Below are 18339 nucleotides of genomic sequence, written 5' to 3'. Positions count from 1 at the left end.
GCTTCCCTTTTTGAAGAGTGGCACCACATCAGCTTTACGCCAATCCTGGGGTACCATGCCTGAGGATAATGAGTCTTGAAAAATTAAGAGTAAAGGTTTGTCTATAACAGTGCTAAGTTCACTTAACACCCTTGGGTGTATTCCATCTGGGCCTGGAGTTTTATTTACCTTAATATTTTTTAGTTTTTTTCCTGATATCCTCTAAACAAAACCCAGTTAGTGGTATGGACTGGCATGTTCTATTCTGTTCCAAAGTATCATTCAATGGTTCCTCTCTTGTGTATACTGAAGAAAAAAACTGGTTTAGTACCTCAGCCTTCTCCCTGTCATTATTTATCATGCTACCCTCCACACATTTTAATGTACCTATATTATCCTTCTTAGATTTTTTGCTATTTATGTACTTAAAGAACCTTTTAGGGTTAGACTTAGAATCCTTGGCAATTAATTTTTCATTTTCAATTTTGGCTAATTTGATTGCTTTTTTGCATGCTTTGTTACATTCCTTATAAATATTGTATGCTGAGTCTGTACTATTTTCTTTTAATAATTTAAATGCCCTACGTTTTTTCCTAATTTCTTTTAACACATTTTTATTTAGCCATAACGGCTTAGTTTTTTTATTTTTATTTTTATAACCATATGGTATGTATTGATATGTATATTTATTTAACAAATTTTTAAATATTATCCATTTATCCTCTGTATTTTTATTAGAAAATACATTGTCCCAATTTATATTATTTAATGATTTCCTTAAATCGTTGAATTTTGCTTTCTTGAAATTAAAAGTCTTAGTTAAGCCTTTAAAACACTGCATATGAAAAGAGATTTCAAATGTGACCATGTTATGATCACTGTTACCCAAATGTTCTTTAACTTCTATGTTTGATATTATATCTGTATTGTTTGATAGCACTAAATCCAATATAGCTTTACTCCTAGTTGGCTCCTCTATTAATTGTGACAAGAAGTTATCCCTGAGAACATTTAAAAATCTATCCCCCTTAGCTGAATTACTAGTTTCATTGGCCCAGTTTATATCAGGGTAGTTAAAATCTCCCATAATTACAGCACTGTTATTAGCAGCCTTACCTATTTGGATAATGTATTTTTATATCAGTTTCTGTGCATCTTATTCTTTATAGTAGTGTCTATTACATGCAGTTATATGAAGATTGGTAAATACTGTCCCTTTAACATACAGTGGATTGGCATGGGTTGGGGTGAGTACTAAGAGGGAGCTCACTAAGGAGCCTGGGGTTTTTGACACCCCCACCTTGGACTGTTCCTGAGTTCCTTTCCCAGGCTACCGCTCCGGTCCCCAATAACAAGTCATGTCGCTTTTTGGACTGTGACATCTGGGGACCAGGAGCTCTCCAATGACACCCTGGAATAGCCATGCTCCCTCGGGATCAGCCAAAAACAACAACCTATGCATTGCGGGTATCTCTATGTTCTTATTTCCTCTATGAAGGCGCCAGACTGTCTGGAGGGGGGTAATGGGATTAGCTCTTGGCAGTTGTGTATAAATACTGTGAGCTTTGTCTGAATAAGCTGGTTCTTGTTTCACCTTATTACTGGTCTTGTCTGGTTATTAGGGTGGGCTACTGGCTATTATCACATCCAGCACTACAGCTACAGGTTCCAGGGTCGAAGAAGGGTTATCCGGAGTCCGTCACAGTCTCCTTGTCAGGTTTATGGGTTGTTGGAATACTAGTGCTGTATTGTACCCATGTCAGGTATAGGGGCTGTTGGAATAAAAGTGCTGTATTGTCCCCATGTCAGGTATAAAGGCTGTTGCAATACTAGTGCTGTATTGTACCCATGCCAGGTATGTTTATGTGATGTGAGCAATGCACATGTAATGTTTTTGATTTATATTTAAAAAAAAAAAAAAAAACTTGTGTAATACACAATGGAATTCTGGTTGGCTACAGTGGGGGTCTATTTGCAGCTAGTAAAGTCACTAAATCCCAGCTATCTTGCTTTACTATATGGCACGTGCTGTGCTTACTGATATGCTTACACTACATGGAATTTCTTCCAGATGTAACTGCTAGTGATCTAGGCTCAGGTTTATTTATATTAAATTACACCATTTTTTACATTTTATTGTAATGTTAAATTTTTAAAAGAAACCACTGACACTGTAAATAGTGATTCTTTAGATTATTTTTTTTATTGCAGGTGAAAATGGTGCTAAGATTTCATATAACATGGAACAAACAGAAGATCAGTGGCTAATAAATATGCCAGAAGCTGCAGAGCAGGAAATATGTGACAATATAGGTACATGTGTGTGACGTGTCTGAGAGACAAGGCACAGGTGAGTGTACGTGTGTGACATGACTATGGGGAAAAAGGGCACAGGTGAGTGTACTTTTGTGAAATGTAAGGGACACAGGGCACAGGTGAATGTATGTGGTTACATGTAAGGGACACAGGGCACAGGCTATTGTACGTGTGTGACATGTCAGGGACACAGGTTAGAGTGTATGTGTGGGGCTTGTCTGAGGGACGTAGGGCACACGTGAGTGTACGTATGTGACATGTCTCTATGAAACAGGGCACAGGTAAGTGTATGTGTGTGTCTCACTTTTAGAGCCACTACTCCCGCCCAAAAAAACACATAGATGAAAACTCACCTGTTATTTGTGGTGATTGTGATATAACTTATATAGGGCTTGTCACGAAAACCTCAGGATTTAGCTAAGAAGGGGTTAATTCTGTGTAGCTTGAACTCAAAACAGTTATTTGTTTTTCAAGAAGAATTGTGACTTGTGTTTTCTTTGAAGTGCCAGGAGCCTCCTAAATAGCCCCACCAAGTGTTATTGTGTATGCATTGAGTCATAAAGCCACTCAAGCTTTTAGTTTCAGAAAATACACAGGAAAGGGTTTATGGCTTAGGTTGTCAATAGAATGCATGATGCAAAACATGGCCTCCATCACAAAAACTGACCAGGTCACTGAAAGGACATTGGTATATTATGTACATATGTGTGTTAAAACTGTTATAACCTTAAATGAAGGTAATTATGACAACCTATGGCATATTTGATATCAAACCGATTCTCCTAATGAAACCAAGAGGTTCCCGATATGTAAATATAGAAATAGTTACCTAGCAGAAATTATAATGGATTGTATGATTTCAGGCAAGAACTTAGTCTATTGAAGGGCATAAAGACAGGGGGGTTTCTTAGCCCGCCCGGGAGGGTGTGGTCAGGCAACCTGATCTCCGGAAAATGGTATAAGAATCTTATGTTTTTAACAATAAGGTGTTCATTCTTACAAGGGGAGCTGCTTTACAGAAGTAAGGAGCCATCATTTTCATGCCAGCCCCTGGCACAGATCTTGAAAACTAGGAAAGTATTCAATTCTGTTTTTCTCCTTTTTATTTTAAAACACTGCGTGTGTAATTTTATTTGTAACAACTTTTTATTAATAATGCATTGTGCATAATATTTTTGGCATAATAAATAATTCCTTTATTAAGTTTGGCCTTTGTCTAATAATTGAACCACGTTACTGAAAGAGACTGGAATATTAGAACTGTATAATTTAGGTTATTTTCTGCTAAATTGTATTTAGAGAGTTAATGTGTAAAGTCTGGGTTTTTTTCTTAGGATTTTCCCTTTAATAAATTTTAAGTGGTGTCAGTATTTGAGCTATAGGATTGTTGGTTTAGTGTGGGTGGCATTAAAAGGGAGTTTTGGGCATTTCTCTTACGTCTAGTACAGACTAGGGAGTGTGGTTAACCCTTGCACCCACTAAACTGAATCACAAGCTTGCCTGGTGTGGCTAGATTGTGGCCTATTGGTGACAGAAAAAGGGGGCTGATAACCCTTTCTGTGCCAAATAAGTGACTGGCGCAGGGTTGGATAACCTTGGTTCGTCACAAATTGGTGGGCAGCGGTGTAGATAATTTTTTTTATTATTAGATTTTAGTGCGTGTGGATTTGCTAGTGTGAAAATCCCGGTACTGAAAGAAATTGTTTCTTACAATTTCCGAAGGCTAAAACTCAGTGCATTATATAGTCACACATTGTAAACAGTCCCCTTCCCTATTCTCTGTTTTTCTTTTTCATTTTATTTTTGCTATGCAATCATACGAGCAGCAATCTTAAGAGACACTGGTACTCTTATGCCAGGAGCGTGATATTCCAACACGTTCAAAGAACAAAGATTTACTAATACAAGCTCTTGTTGAATATGATAACAGCCAAATCACACCAGTTGAAGTCTCAGGAGAGATGTCTGCAGCTGGGGGCAGCGATTCATCAGGATCTGGGGATCCATTGGACTGTTATTTGCAAACTGTTCTTAAACATATGGGCTCAGTGGATGCAAGTTTGCGCATGGAACTGATTACAAAATTTTATGAGAAACAGGCTGCTGTGGAAGCTGCTGAGAGACAGGCAGCCGCGGAAGCAGCTGAGAGACAGCCGGCTAGGGAAGCTGAGAGAGAGCCTCTGGCAGCTGAGAGAGAGGCTCTGGCAGCTGAAAGACAGGCTGCTGACGACAGGCTGAGAGTATCAGCTACAGCTTGCACGGTTGGAGAGAGGGATGGTTTCACCTGTTTTTGGTGAACCTAGAGACCCACCTGCTCCCAGAGTGCGTGCAGAGAATTTTCCCACTCTGGAGAAAGATGGAGATGTGGATGTATTCCTGCGTAGCTTTGAAAAAGTTTGCAGACAGTTCCAGCTTCCAAGGGAGCAGGGGCCAAGTACCTTACCCCTGGCCTGAAAGGTCCTGCACTGGAGGCTTTTGCTGAACTACCCCCAGAGTTTGATCAGGACTATGATTCCATTAAAGCTGCACTACAGAGGAGGTATAATCTTACTCCTGAGGTGTACAGAAAGAAATTCCTTTCTCTGCAGAAAGGTTTGTCAGAGAGCTATACTGCAGCTGTTGGAAACTTGACAGCCTTTAAACAGTGGGTCAGAGGATTAAAAGTTGCCACTATGGAGGAGCTGGAAGATTTGATTGTGAAGGAGCAATTTTTGGAACTGTGCCCAGCAGAAGTTCAAGAATGGGTTTTGGACCGTAAACCCATAACATCATTGGAAGCTGGTGAGCTGGCTGATTTTTACACAGCCAACAGGTCACCAGGGAATGGGAGGAAAACCTTTTCTAAGGGGGGGATCTACCTGGAAAGGAGCTGCGGCACGACCCCCCTTCACAAAACCTGCTGTGCCTTTATCTAGTGTGTCTGCTCCCTCTGGGAAAGGAGGGGCGAGTGCTGCATCTGGGCAGGGGGATACCCGCAGATGTTTTGCTTGCAACAAAGTGGGCCACATCAGCTCCACTTGCCCAGAGAGGATTAACTTGGAGCAATCAGCTGGAGGGGGTAATCCCTCAGAAGTACCAGCATCTGTTTTGTTTGTTACCTGTAGAGAGGAAAACAACCATGAGAACTTGCAACCTATGACTGTTGGAGACAAGGTAACCTTGGGGCTGAGGGGCACGGGTGCAGAAGTGACTATGGTGCTTCCAAAGCTAGTGAACTCTGAGAACATTATCCCTGGAAAGACTCTAGCCGTTAAAGGGATTGGGGGAATGAAACTTGCAGTGCCTATGGCACGTGTATATCTTGATTGGGGAGTGGGGAGAGGTTTAAGAAATGTGAGGGTATCTGAAAATATTCCTAATGATGTTTTACTGGGTACTGATTTGGGTAGATTGTTATCTCTTTATGTGCCTGACAATGCTACATGTGACATTAGTTGCAGACCCTTATGTGGAAAGGGCTGTGTGTAAAAATGCTCAGAGACATTATGACCAGGAGGGAGGACATCGTGCATGTGTGCGAAGTGCTGTGCCTGAACTGGGGGTGTCTGTGCTGAGAGGTGAACCTGTAAGAGGAGAAACTGACTGGGGAGAACGACAGACAGACGGTGTGTGTCTTCCTGTACTTAAACTAGCAGTATCGGCAGAATTACAGTTAGCTGTACAGGGTGAGACTGATGGGTGAGAAAGGCAGATAGACTGTGTGGGTCTGTCTGTGCCTGAACCAAGTTTAGCTGTACAGGGAGAAACTGTGAGAGGAGGCAGATGAGGGGTGCTTGTCTGTCTGTAATTGAATCAGTGGATTCTATAGAAGGAGGTGAGATTGATGGGGGAGAGAATGACTGGGTGACTGGGCCGCTGGATGATGTGTGCCAGGGCCAATTCCGTTCCCTGTGAGAAGACACAATAGTTGGGATAAATGGCAGAAGGAAGATGTGTGCTTGTCTGCACCAGTGTCAGAAGGATCCCAGATTCTGTGTGAGGACGCAAAGTGGCAGACTGACTGTGAGAGAGAGAGCAGGGGGGCAAGCTAGCCCACTCTATGACAGAAGCAGCAGAGCCACAGTTTCAAAGTGTGTGGGGGAGAAGGGTACAGGATACTCTTTGAGGGACCCCCAGAGTGAGTGTGAAAGATTGTGGGTGACAGAGACCCCATTAACCTCGGCTGTGACCTATAAACATACTGCACAGACTAGGGGACAGAGACTGACACAGACTGCAGGCACAGGGGGGGGGGAGTACAGAGAAGTGTATTTACACAGCCCCACAGTGCCAGTCAGCAAATACAGTGATAGGCGTGCAGCCTCAAAGTCCCCAGCAGGCTCAGCAGCTGGGACCCACAGTGAAGAGGAGGGGGGGGGGAGTTAGTCAACCCCCTACCAACCATAACAGAGTGCAGGAGTACAGGAATTCTACTCCAGTGGGAGGGCAAGAGCCCATGGTAGTTAAGCAGCAACTGACAGCACACAATATGTTCAGAGAGCACACCATAGGTAGCAAGACCCTAGGTTTCACAGGCACCTCTGTACAAGGTGATGATGTGTTATTCAGGGATAAGATGCAAGCCTTATTGGGGGAGGTACCTGCAAAACCCAGAGATGCCATATTCCCACAAAAACAGTTGCAGGATTTTACTGCCAGAGAGGGAGTATATGAGATGGGGCAAAATGTTCTGGTACTAACACCCATGAGGCAGAACCAGCTACAGGCTGCATGGGAGTGGCCCTGCAATATATTAAATCAGTTGGGTAGAGCAACTAGTGTGTCACTTTTAAAAGGAGGGCATCCTGCTGGCAAAACTGCTATGTGCAATTTGTCTGGCAATGGCGTTATCACCGCAAGGGGAAGCTCCCTTTGATACGCATCGGGAGTGGCTCGTAGCCACCCCCTTTTGCGTCTCTTATTGGGGGAGGTGTCACGAAAACCTCAGGATTTAGCTAAGAAGGGGTTAATTCTGTGTAGCTTGAACTCAAAACAGTTATTTGTTTTTCAAGAAGAATTGTGACTTGTGTTTTCTTTGAAGTGCCAGGAGCCTCCTAAATAGCCCCACCAAGTGTTATTGTGTATGCATTGAGTCATAAAGCCACTAATTCCTTAATTAAGTTTGGCCTTAGTCTAATAATTGAACCACGTTACTGAAAGAGACTGGAATATTAGAACTGTATAATTTAGGTTATTTTCTGCTAAATTGTATTTAGAGAGTTAATGTGTAAAGTCTGGGTTTTTTCTTAAGATTTTCCCTTTAATAAATTTTAAGTGGTGGCAGTATTGGAGCTATAGGATTGTTGGTTTAGTGTGGGTGGCATTAAAAGGGAGTTTTGGGCATTTCTCTTACGTCTAGTACAGACTAGGGAGTGTGGTTAACCCTTGCACCCACTAAACTGAATCACAAGCTTACCTGGTGTGGCTAGATTGTGGCCTATTGGTGACAGAAAAAGGGGGCTGATAACCCTTTCTGTGCCAAATAAGTGACTGGCGCAGGGTTGGATAACCTTGGTTCGTCACAGGGCTGAATTCTAAATACAATGAGCGCAAAAGACTGAAAAATGCTGCATCACAAGCGTATGAAATGGCTTAGTGGTGAAAAGGTTAAACTTGCTAATTTCCATTATTTCTATTGCTTTTCCTCTTTTATTGAAGAAATAGAAAATACTTTGTCTTGAACTATATAAACCCCTTTATATATATATATATATATATATATATGTGCAGGTTAGTGAGAGTTAAGAATACTAAGCGGCTAGGTCTAAACAGGAACATACAGGGAAGCTGCGTCGGCGCCTCTCCCGGCACAAACCCAAACTCGCAGACCAGGCTGCTCGTTTCCAGGTATACTTATAAACAAAGAAGAATATCCCCTATAGTATGCTCCCAGACCAAATAAAAAGTCCACTGTTTAAGGCACAACACAGGCACATAAGTTGAAGTAAGGTGATTCAATCATACCTTTATTGTGGCATGTCGGACAAACACTCGGCATACAATAGCGGTGTGACTACCAGGAGACACAGGTGTGTGGAGTGTGACGTCATTGTGGCAAACCTAGCCACTTCTGGACTATAACGTAAGAAAGGTTGTCTATAGGCTGTATATTGTGCTATGTAGATGTGACAGACCCTTCTGTCAGCACTGAAAGAGTTAACTGTGTTCAGCTTTAGCCTCAGCTATTATGCACTGTCATTAATGTTATTGATACACAGTCCATTGTTTAATCAACCTCAGAGAGCAGACCCTAGATGATAAGGAAAGCCAAGTGTGTGTCTGTGTTTAAATTGTTATCAGCTTGAGCAAGGTATTCTATTGTATCATGTAAAAGGGCGTGTTCCCTCCATCTAATGTACAACATTCTTTCAACCCCCCTTCTGGGGGGGGTCAGACCTGCATAAATACTGGGCATATGAGCCTTAATAAAATTCATTCTGTTTAAAACCTGAAAACTGGCTGGGTTGTGAACTGCTGATTCCCTATGCAGGACATTGTTCCCTGGTGTTAACCCTTGGTATCCGGTTGGTACCGTTACAATTGGTGGCAAGCGACGGAATGAACCTTATCGCCCAGAAGAGCAACTACACAAGCCAGTAACCTCAGGAAGAGGGGGATTACTACAATACTGACTAAGATGGAAGGAGTACCAGGGACCGAAGTGAATGGAGATGGATTATTCTAAGCTAAAGAGACAAACGTAAAAGGAACTGCTAGAAGCCAGGGGAAAGATAGGCAGCAGCAAACCCAAGGCTATATTAATTGCTGAGCTGATGGAGGGAGACAGAGCTCGCAGCGCTACGCCCCCAGCAGCCATGGAGGAGACCCTATACCAGAGGGAAATGAGGACCAGGCTGGAATTTTTACCCCAACCTGTACCACGGGATATGCTATCCGTGGTAATGGCAGATGTGCAGGAGTACGTGATGGCACACAGTCCGCGGAATGCATCCTCCCGAGCAGAATCCATTTTGGACGCACTCAGCAACCCAGTAAGACCCAAAATCCCAAATCATGCATTTAAAATGTTTTGTGAGGAGAAGGATGAGATTGATGGGTATTTACAGGATTTTGAGAGACTGTGCGAGTTACATGATTTGGAGCAGTCCGTATGGGTGCCGGTGCTAGCAGGCAAGCTAGCCGGTAGGGCAGCGGAAGCGTATCGCGCTGTACCCAGGGAGGACAGCAAGGATTACGCTAAAGTGAAGAGAGCGATCTTGGAAAGATATGCCATTACCTCAGAGGCATACCGGCGCAAGTTTAGAGGCCTGCGCAAGCCAGAAAGAGATTCCCATGCAGAGTGGGCCCACAAGCTGGATCAAGCATCTCAGGGGTGGATACAGGCCAGCCAAGCTACCACCATGGAAGAATTGCGACAACTGATGCTGTTGGAGCAATTCTTTAACGGCTTGTCCCCAGAAGCCCAAGAATGGGTGAGAGATCGAAAACCCCTCACCTTAACCGAAGCAGCCAGATTAGCAGACCAGCATTTTGATGCCAGGAGGCACCATGGACTACAGCCTAACAACGGACGGGCTAATATACAATGCCACACCTGCAAGCAGTGGGGACATATGGCACGTGAGTGCACCCAAAATCGGAGCAGACAAGCTTGGAACCAGGTCAGACAGAACCTGGCCCCAAGGGCGGCTGCTCACCATTACCAAACGGAGCCAGCCGCTCATGAGGTGTTGAGCACCCAAGCCGAGGAACCCCTGGGAATTCTGCATGAGGTGATGTCGGTCCGGGGACTTCGGGATTCGGGAGCTACTTTAACCCTGATAGCTCCCCATTTGGTGCCGGATACAGCACCCACTGGCGGATCCGTGGCAGTACGAGGGGCAGGGGGAGCAGTATACCGATTGCCCACTGCTAGAGTGGAGTACAGACCCCCAGTCACCCCAGCAGCTGCCAGTTACCAACCCCCGGCGCACCGCTATACCACACGGCCTCCGGCCACGAACTACCCTCAGAGAGCCCGGTTCAATTCGCGGGGCTACTCACAACCTATTCGGTGCTTTGGATGTAAGCAACTAGGGCACAAAAGACCAGAGTGTCCCCTAAACGCAGCGAATCAAGCACAGTCCTGGAGAAGACCCGCTGGCGGAATCCCACATAATCCTCAGCCTGTGGTCCGCTACGTAGAGGCGCCAGAATGCTGGGGCAGCCTACATGAAGCAGACCCCGTGCAAGCTGCCCACCGGAATAACCGGCAACGGGTTAAAGTGAATGGGAAGGAGGTCAGTTGTCTACGGGATACTGGTGCTACCATGACCTTGCTTCAAGAGAACTTGGTGCCCGAGAAACAGCACACTGGAGACACTGTGGCTGTGAGGGTAGCAGGGGGCACTGTGTTCCGCCTACCTGTTGCCAGGGTACATTTGGATTGGGGAGTGGGCGCTAGACTTGTGAATGTGGGGGTCAAGAAGGACTTACCTGCTGATGTGCTCCTTGGAAATGACTTGGCCCCCCTTGTTTCTGCCTATGCTCCCATGGATCCCGCTGATGTTAACCCTGTGACTACCCAAGCCCAGTCCCTCCGGGAAGAGACGCTTCCATGTTTGGGGTGGGGGCAGTACTGAGCCAAGTTGGAGCAGATGGCGGAGAACACCCCGTAGCTTACTTGAGCCGAAAGTTGTTGCCCCGGACATCCCCAAGCCGATCCGTTGGGATCAGACTGTGTATGCCGGCTTGGTTCTGGGGGAGCATTGTGGCAAACCTAGCCACTTCTGGACTATAACGTAAGAAAGGTTGTCTATAGGCTGTATATTGTGCTATGTAGATGTGACAGACCCTTCTGTCAGCACTGAAAGAGTTAACTGTGTTCAGCTTTAGCCTCAGCTATTATGCACTGTCATTAATGTTATTGATACACAGTCCATTGTTTAATCAACCTCAGAGAGCAGACCCTAGATGATAAGGAAAGCCAAGTGTGTGTCTGTGTTTAAATTGTTATCAGCTTGAGCAAGGTATTCTATTGTATCATGTAAAAGGGCGTGTTCCCTCCATCTAATGTACAACATTCTTTCAACCCCCCTTCTGGGGGGGGTCAGACCTGCATAAATACTGGGCATATGAGCCTTAATAAAATTCATTCTGTTTAAAACCTGAAAACTGGCTGGGTTGTGAACTGCTGATTCCCTATGCAGGACATTGTTCCCTGGTGTTAACCCTTGGTATCCGGTTGGTACCGTTACAGTCATCTGACGCGTTTCACGCCCTTCTGGCGCTTTGTCAAAGATGTGGAGGTTTGTGTAATAGGCATACTTTTAAATGGTTACCAAAGAACCTGAAAAACTCCTCCCTTGATGTGATGTCACTGTAACAAACTGTGTTTTCAAAATTAACTAGATACATTTTTTCAGGTTCTTTGGTAACCATTTAAAAGTATGCCTATTACACACACCTCCACATCTTTGACAAAGCGCCAGAAGGGCGTGAAACGCGTCAGATGACGTCACACTCCACACACCTGTGTCTCCTGGTAGTCACACCGCTATTGTATGCCGAGTGTTTGTCCGACATGCCACAATAAAGGTATGATTGAATCACCTTACTTCGACTTATGTGCCTGTGTTGTGCCTTAAACAGTGGACTTTTTATTTGGTCTGGGAGCATACTATAGGGGATATTCTTCTTTGTTTATATATATATATATATATATATATATATATATATATATATATATATATATACAGGGAGTGCAGAATTATTAGGCAAATGAGTATTTAGACCACACCCCTTCTCATTACAGAGATGCACATCACCTAATATGCTTAATTGGTAGTAGGCTTTCGAGCCTATACAGCTTGGAGTAAGACAACATGCATAAAGAGGATGATGTGGTCAAAATACTCATTTGCCTAATAATTCTGCACTCCCTGTGTGTGTGTATATATATATATATATATATATATATATATGATGCACCGAAATTTCGGCCACCGAAAATGGGCCTTTCCCATTTCGGCCGAAAATTGCATGTTCTATTTGAAATTAAATTGACCCCTATGCACCACAAAATCAACCCCTGGCAGCCAGATTTGTATCCCTCTAAGTGTCCTCCCCCCGTGCCTCACTGACCGCAACAAGTAGTTAGAAGACGCATCTAAATTTAGTCCCGTGTGGCTGGGTAATTTCTAGGCCATATTCAACTTTAACTACATGCCCCAGAATGCCTTGCAGGTAGAGGGGGTGCGGCACTGTAGGCTGTGTTCACTAACAACTTGAAGCAGAGCGGCAGAGTGAGAGAGGGAACTTGCCGTGTCAAGTGAATTTTATGACACTTGCCTGTAGAGCCATATAGTTATACTTATAACGGATCCTCCGGTCAGTGAGTGTGTGAAAGGATCATACGTATATTTACCCTTATCTGGCTCCCTGTCTAACTGTGACTTTATTTGAAAAAGTAGCTCATTGAGTCCTGCACGATGAGTTGCTTTTTCAAATAAAGTCACAGTTAGACAGGGAGCCAGATAAGGGTAAAAATACGTGTTAGCCTTTCACACACTCACTGACAGGAGGATCCGTTACACGTAACTATATGGCTCTGCAGGCAAGTGTCATAAATGTCATCTGACACGGCAAGTTTACTGTGTAACAGACAGAGCGGGCTGCAGCGTGGTTTCAGTACAAGCAGCTGTTACCTCCTCCTCCTGAGTCCTGCACAAGGAGCTGCTTTTACAAATGTGTCACCGCTAGACAGGGAGCCCAGTCCAGATAAGAATTAATTATATGCAATATGTAGGGGCCGTTTGCATACTGACAGGAGAACTGTAATTGTTGGGGCTACAATCCACAAGCACTGGTAATACGATCTCTTGCATTCCTCTGTCTCAGTACCATGCTTAACCCCAAGATGCCTGCTGTGTACCTCAATGCAGATTATTATTATGTGTGTATATGTGTATATATATATATATATATATATATATATATACTGCTCACCTACATATGCTAATATATATATATATATATATATATATATATACTGCTCACCTACCTACATATGCTAATATATATATTTATACTGCTCACCTACCTACATATCCATATATATATATATATATACTGCTCACCTACCTATATATGCTTATATATGTAATTACTGCTCACCTATCTACATAATTGCTTTTATATATATATATATATATATATATCTGCTCACCTATCTACATATGTGTGTGTGTGTATGTATGTGTGTATATATATATATATATATATATAAAATATGTGTGTGTGTATGTATATATATATATATATATGTGTGTGTGTATATATATATTTTATATATATATATATATATATATATATATATATATATAATATATATTATATATATATATATATATATATATATATATATATATATATATATATATATATATATATAATAAAAAGTCTTATATTAATAATAAAATTATAGAAAAAAACTTTTAAAATCATTTGGGGGAAAAAGTCATTTTCGGTTTCGGTTTTCGGCCAAGGGCATCCTAAATTTTCGGTTTCAGTTTCGTTCTAGAATTTTCATTTCGGTGCATCCCTAAAATATATATATATAATTACAAATAAAGTGGATTTACAAGTAAGTCCTTTGGAGTGCACTTTTCTTAACTTATTTATTTATACATACTGTTTGTTGCACCCAAGGCAGCTGATTGGAACGTTTAGAGTGCACTTTGTCTACAAATTATATATATATATATATATATATATATATATATATATATATAATGTTTCTATCATCACTATGGTACATTCTCTCACTCAGACAATACATGTTAAGATAATTAAATGGGCTATAGTGAGGTTTTAATAACCAATGGAAAATGGACGTTATTTTTAAACCCTGTAATAAAGTCTCACATAGGAATTCTGATTGGTTACAATGAGGCTGTATTTGCAGCTAGTAAAGTAGCTGATTCCCATCTAACTCGCTTTACTGCTTGACACGTATTTACTGTTGTGCTAATGTCATTATATGGAATAGTGAAAAAGGGGTAGTGTACAAGCGCTAAGGTAATCCCCAAGCTGTATCCAGAGATCCTAACCAACCTCCAAAAAATATGCACAAGTAGTAAGAAGTGAATACAGCGCCAACAAGAGGCCAAGGGATAAATATACTCACAGAGAGATAAAAGAAGATTATTTAATGAACCATGTTAAAAAGCATCAGTAATAAAAGACTATATATAAAAAATTTAAAAAGCACATATAAATAAAATTACAAATACAGGAATATCTTACAGAAGCGGCTCAAAGGGCCAAAGCTGATAATTACAATAAAAACAGAGGTAATAACAGGTGATCAGTGTGAGTGGTACACCAGAATAAGAGTGTATACTAATAAAACAGAATTAGCCTAAGTACAACTATAACAAGTGCATCAAGCAAAAAAACTAATAAACAATAGTACAAACAATAGTGTTCAAAAATATTGTTTCAAAAATAGTGTTCCAAAAAATAGAAAAATGCACTGCAGTGCAAAAAAAGGGGGGTAGCAAAATAATTGTATAGATACGATCAAATAGTGAGTGAGTGCAAATGGATATAAAAGTGCTAGCTACTTAATCCAGTGAGGTTAAGATATAATTAAATAAAATACACAATATGCAATAACATAAAAAATAAAATACACAATATGCAATAACATAAAAAATAAAATATAATCCAAAAAAGTGTTCAAAAAGTTGATCAACAAATGTTAGTGAAGAACGCGTTGACATATTGGTAAGCATTACTTTAATCTTTACTTCATTCTCATATTGGATACACTATGTTGTGAATTTCTTTTTTTACAGGGACACTTTTTAGGATACCATAGGAGCAGCTGACAGGTGCTAGGATCCAATCAGCTACTTCAGCTACCACACTCAGGAATTTGGATCTGTTAAAGTAACTAACATTGGAAGGAATCAATTTCCTCACTTTCACCTTGCTTTTCATCACCCATTTTTTCCATTTTTTAGTTTTGATTGACTTATTTTTGTTCTTCACTAACATTTGTTGATCAACTTTTTTAACACTTTTTTGGATTATATTTTATTTTTTATGTTATTGCATATTGTGTATTTTATTTAATTATATCTTAACCTCACTGGATTAAGTAGCTAGCATTTTTATATCCATTTGCACTCACTCACTATTTGATCATATCTATACAATTATTTTGCTACCCCCCTTTTTTTGCACTGCAGTGCATTTTTCTATTTTTTGGAACACTATTTTTGAAACAATATTTTTGAACACTATTGTTTGTACTATTGTTTATTAGTTTTTTAGCTTGATGCACTTGTTATAGTTGTACTTAGGCTAATTCTGTTTTATTAGTATACACTCTTATTCTGGTGTACCACTCACACTGATCACCTGTTATTACCTCTGTTTTTATTGTAATTATCAGCTTTGGCCCTTTGAGCCGCTTCTGTAAGATATTCCTGTATTTGTAATTTTATTTATATGTGCTTTTTACATTTTTTATATATAGTCTTTTATTACTGATGCTTTTTAACATGGTTCATTATATGGAATGTTTCATATAGATGTGACTGCTATTGATGTATGCTCAGGCGTATTTAACTTACATTACACAATTTTTCACATTTTGTTTTAAACGATTTTTTAAAAAGAGACAACCGAAATTTTAAAGAGTGATTTATTTATTTATTCTTTTTTTTTCCAGGTGAAAATTATGCTAAGATTTCATATAACACGGAACAAACAGAGGATCAGTTGCTAAGAAATATGTCAGAAGCTGCAGAGCAGGAAATATGTGCCAATATAAGGACAGGTGAGTGTACATGTGTGTGGCGTGTCTGAGGGACGCAGAGTGCAGGTGAGAGTATGTGTGTGAGAGACTCGGTGCAGGTGAGAGTATGTGTGTGATGTGTCTGAGGGATGCAGAGTGCAGGTGAGAGTATGTGTGTCACATGTCTGAGGGCTGCAGAGTGCAGGTGAGAGTATGTGTGTGACATGTGTGAGAGACTCGGTGCAGGTGAGAGTATGTGTGTCACATGTCTGAGGGATGCAAAGTGCAGGTGAGAGTATGTGTGTGACATGTCTGAGGGACACAGAGTGCAGGTGAGTGTATGTGTGTGATGTGTCTGAGGGACAAAGAGTACAGGCGAGTGTATGTGTGTGACATGTCTGAGGGACAAAGAGTACAGGTGAGTGTATGTGTGTGACATGTCTAAGGGACACAGGGTGCTGGTGAGTGTATGTGTGTGATGTGTCTGAGAAACAAAGAGTACAGGCGAGTGTATGTGTGCGACATGTCTGAGGGATGCAGAGTGCAGGTGAGAGTATCTGTGTGACATGTCTGAGGGACACAGAGTACAGGTGAGAGTATGTGTGTGACATGTCTGAGGGACACAGAGTGCAGGTGAGTGTATGTGTGTGATGTGTCTGAGAAACAAAGAGTACAGGTGAGTGTATGTGTGTGCGACATGTCTGAGGGATGCAGAGTGCAGGTGAGTGTATGTGTGTGATGTGTCTGAGGGGCAAAGCGTACAGGTGAGTGTATGTGTGTGACATGTCTGAGGGACAAAGAGTACAGGTGAGTGTATGTGTGTGACATGTCTGAGGGACACAGGGTGCAGGTGAGTGTATGCATGTTACTTGTCTAAGAGACGCAGGGTGCAGGTGAGTGTATATGTGTGCCATGTTTGAGGGGTGCAGGTGAGTGTATATGTGTGCCATGTTTGAGGGGTGCAGGTGAGTGTATATGTGTGCCATGTTTGAGGGGTGCAGGTGAGTGTATATGTGTGACATGTTTGAGGGGTGCAGGTGAGTGTATATGTGTGACATGTTTGAGGGGTGCAGGTGAGTGTATATGTGTGACATGTTTGAGGGGTGCAGGTGAGTGTATATGTGTGCCATGTTTGAGGGGTGCAGGTGAGTGTATATGTGTGCCATGTTTGAGGGGTGCAGGTGAGTGTATATGTGTGCCATGTTTGAGGGGTGCAGGTGAGTGTATATGTGTGCCATGTTTGAGGGGTGCAGGTGAGTGTATATGTGTGCCATGTTTGAGGGGTGCAGGTGAGTGTATATGTGTGCCATGTTTGAGGGGTGCAGGTGAGTGTACGTATCTAATGTGTATGTTCACTAATAAAGTTTATTTTACATATTATATACAGGGAGTGCAGAATTATTAGGCAAGTTGTATTTTTGAGGATTCATTTTATTATTGAACAACAACCATGTTCTCAGTGAACCCAAAAAACTCATTAATATCAAAGCTGAATAGTTTTGGAAGTAGTTTTTAGTTTGTTTTTAGTTATAGCTATTTTAGGGGGATATCTGTGTGTGCAGGTGACTATTACTGTGCATAATTATTAGGCAACTTAACAAAAAACAAATATATACCCATTTCAATTATTTATTTTTACCAGTGAAACCAATATAGCATTTCAACATTCACAAATATACATTTTTTCATTTAAAAACAAAACAAAAACAAATCAGTGACCAATATAGCCACCTTTCTTTGCAAGGACACTCAAAAGCCTGCCATCCATGGATTCTGTCAGTGTTTTGATCTGTTCACCATCAACATTGCGTGCAGCAGCAACCACAGCCTCCCAGACACTGTTCAGAGAGGTGTACTGTTTTCCCTCCTTGTAAATCTCACATTTGATGATGGACCACAGGTTCTCAATGGGGTTCAGATCAGGTGAACAAGGAGGCCATGTCATTAGATTTTCTTCTTTTATACCCTTTCTTGCCAGCCACACTGTGGAGTACTTGGACGAGTGTGATGGAGCATTGTCCTGCATGAAAATCATGTTTTTCTTGAAGGATGCAGACTTCTTCCTGTACCACTGCTTGAAGAAGGTGTCTTCCAGAAACTGGCAGTAGGACTGGGAGTTGACCTTGACTCCATCCTCAACCCGAAAAGGCCCCACAAGCTCATCTTTGATGATACCAGCCCAAACCAGTACTCCACCTCCACCTTGCTGGCGTCTGAGTCGGACTGGAGCTCTCTGCCCTTTACCAATCCAGCCACGGGCCCATCCATCTGGCCCATCAAGACTCACTCTCATTTCATCAGTCCATAAAACCTTAGAA

General features: G+C 41.8%; 2 protein-coding genes across 3 annotated transcripts in view; one reads left to right on the top strand and one right to left on the bottom strand.

The window, feature by feature from the left end:
- Positions 1-18339, bottom strand: part of LOC128657969 (uncharacterized) — a 296601-nt gene that overhangs the window by 89786 nt on the left and 188476 nt on the right. The window lies entirely within an intron of this gene.
- Positions 1-18339, top strand: part of LOC128657251 (zinc finger protein 836-like) — a 60053-nt gene that overhangs the window by 37520 nt on the left and 4194 nt on the right. For both annotated transcript variants that reach the window (XM_053711523.1, XM_053711522.1), the window contains 2 exons: positions 2191-2292; positions 15956-16063. In XM_053711523.1, the coding sequence (XP_053567498.1) occupies positions 2191-2292; positions 15956-16063 (210 nt within the window). The remainder of the gene's footprint in view (positions 1-2190; positions 2293-15955; positions 16064-18339) is intronic.

This window comes from Bombina bombina, chromosome 4 (assembly GCF_027579735.1).
Source record: "Bombina bombina isolate aBomBom1 chromosome 4, aBomBom1.pri, whole genome shotgun sequence".
NCBI lineage: Eukaryota > Metazoa > Chordata > Amphibia > Anura > Bombinatoridae > Bombina > Bombina bombina.
The sequence above is the reverse complement of the archived record's forward strand: the minus strand, read 5'-3'. Positions and strand labels throughout refer to the sequence as shown.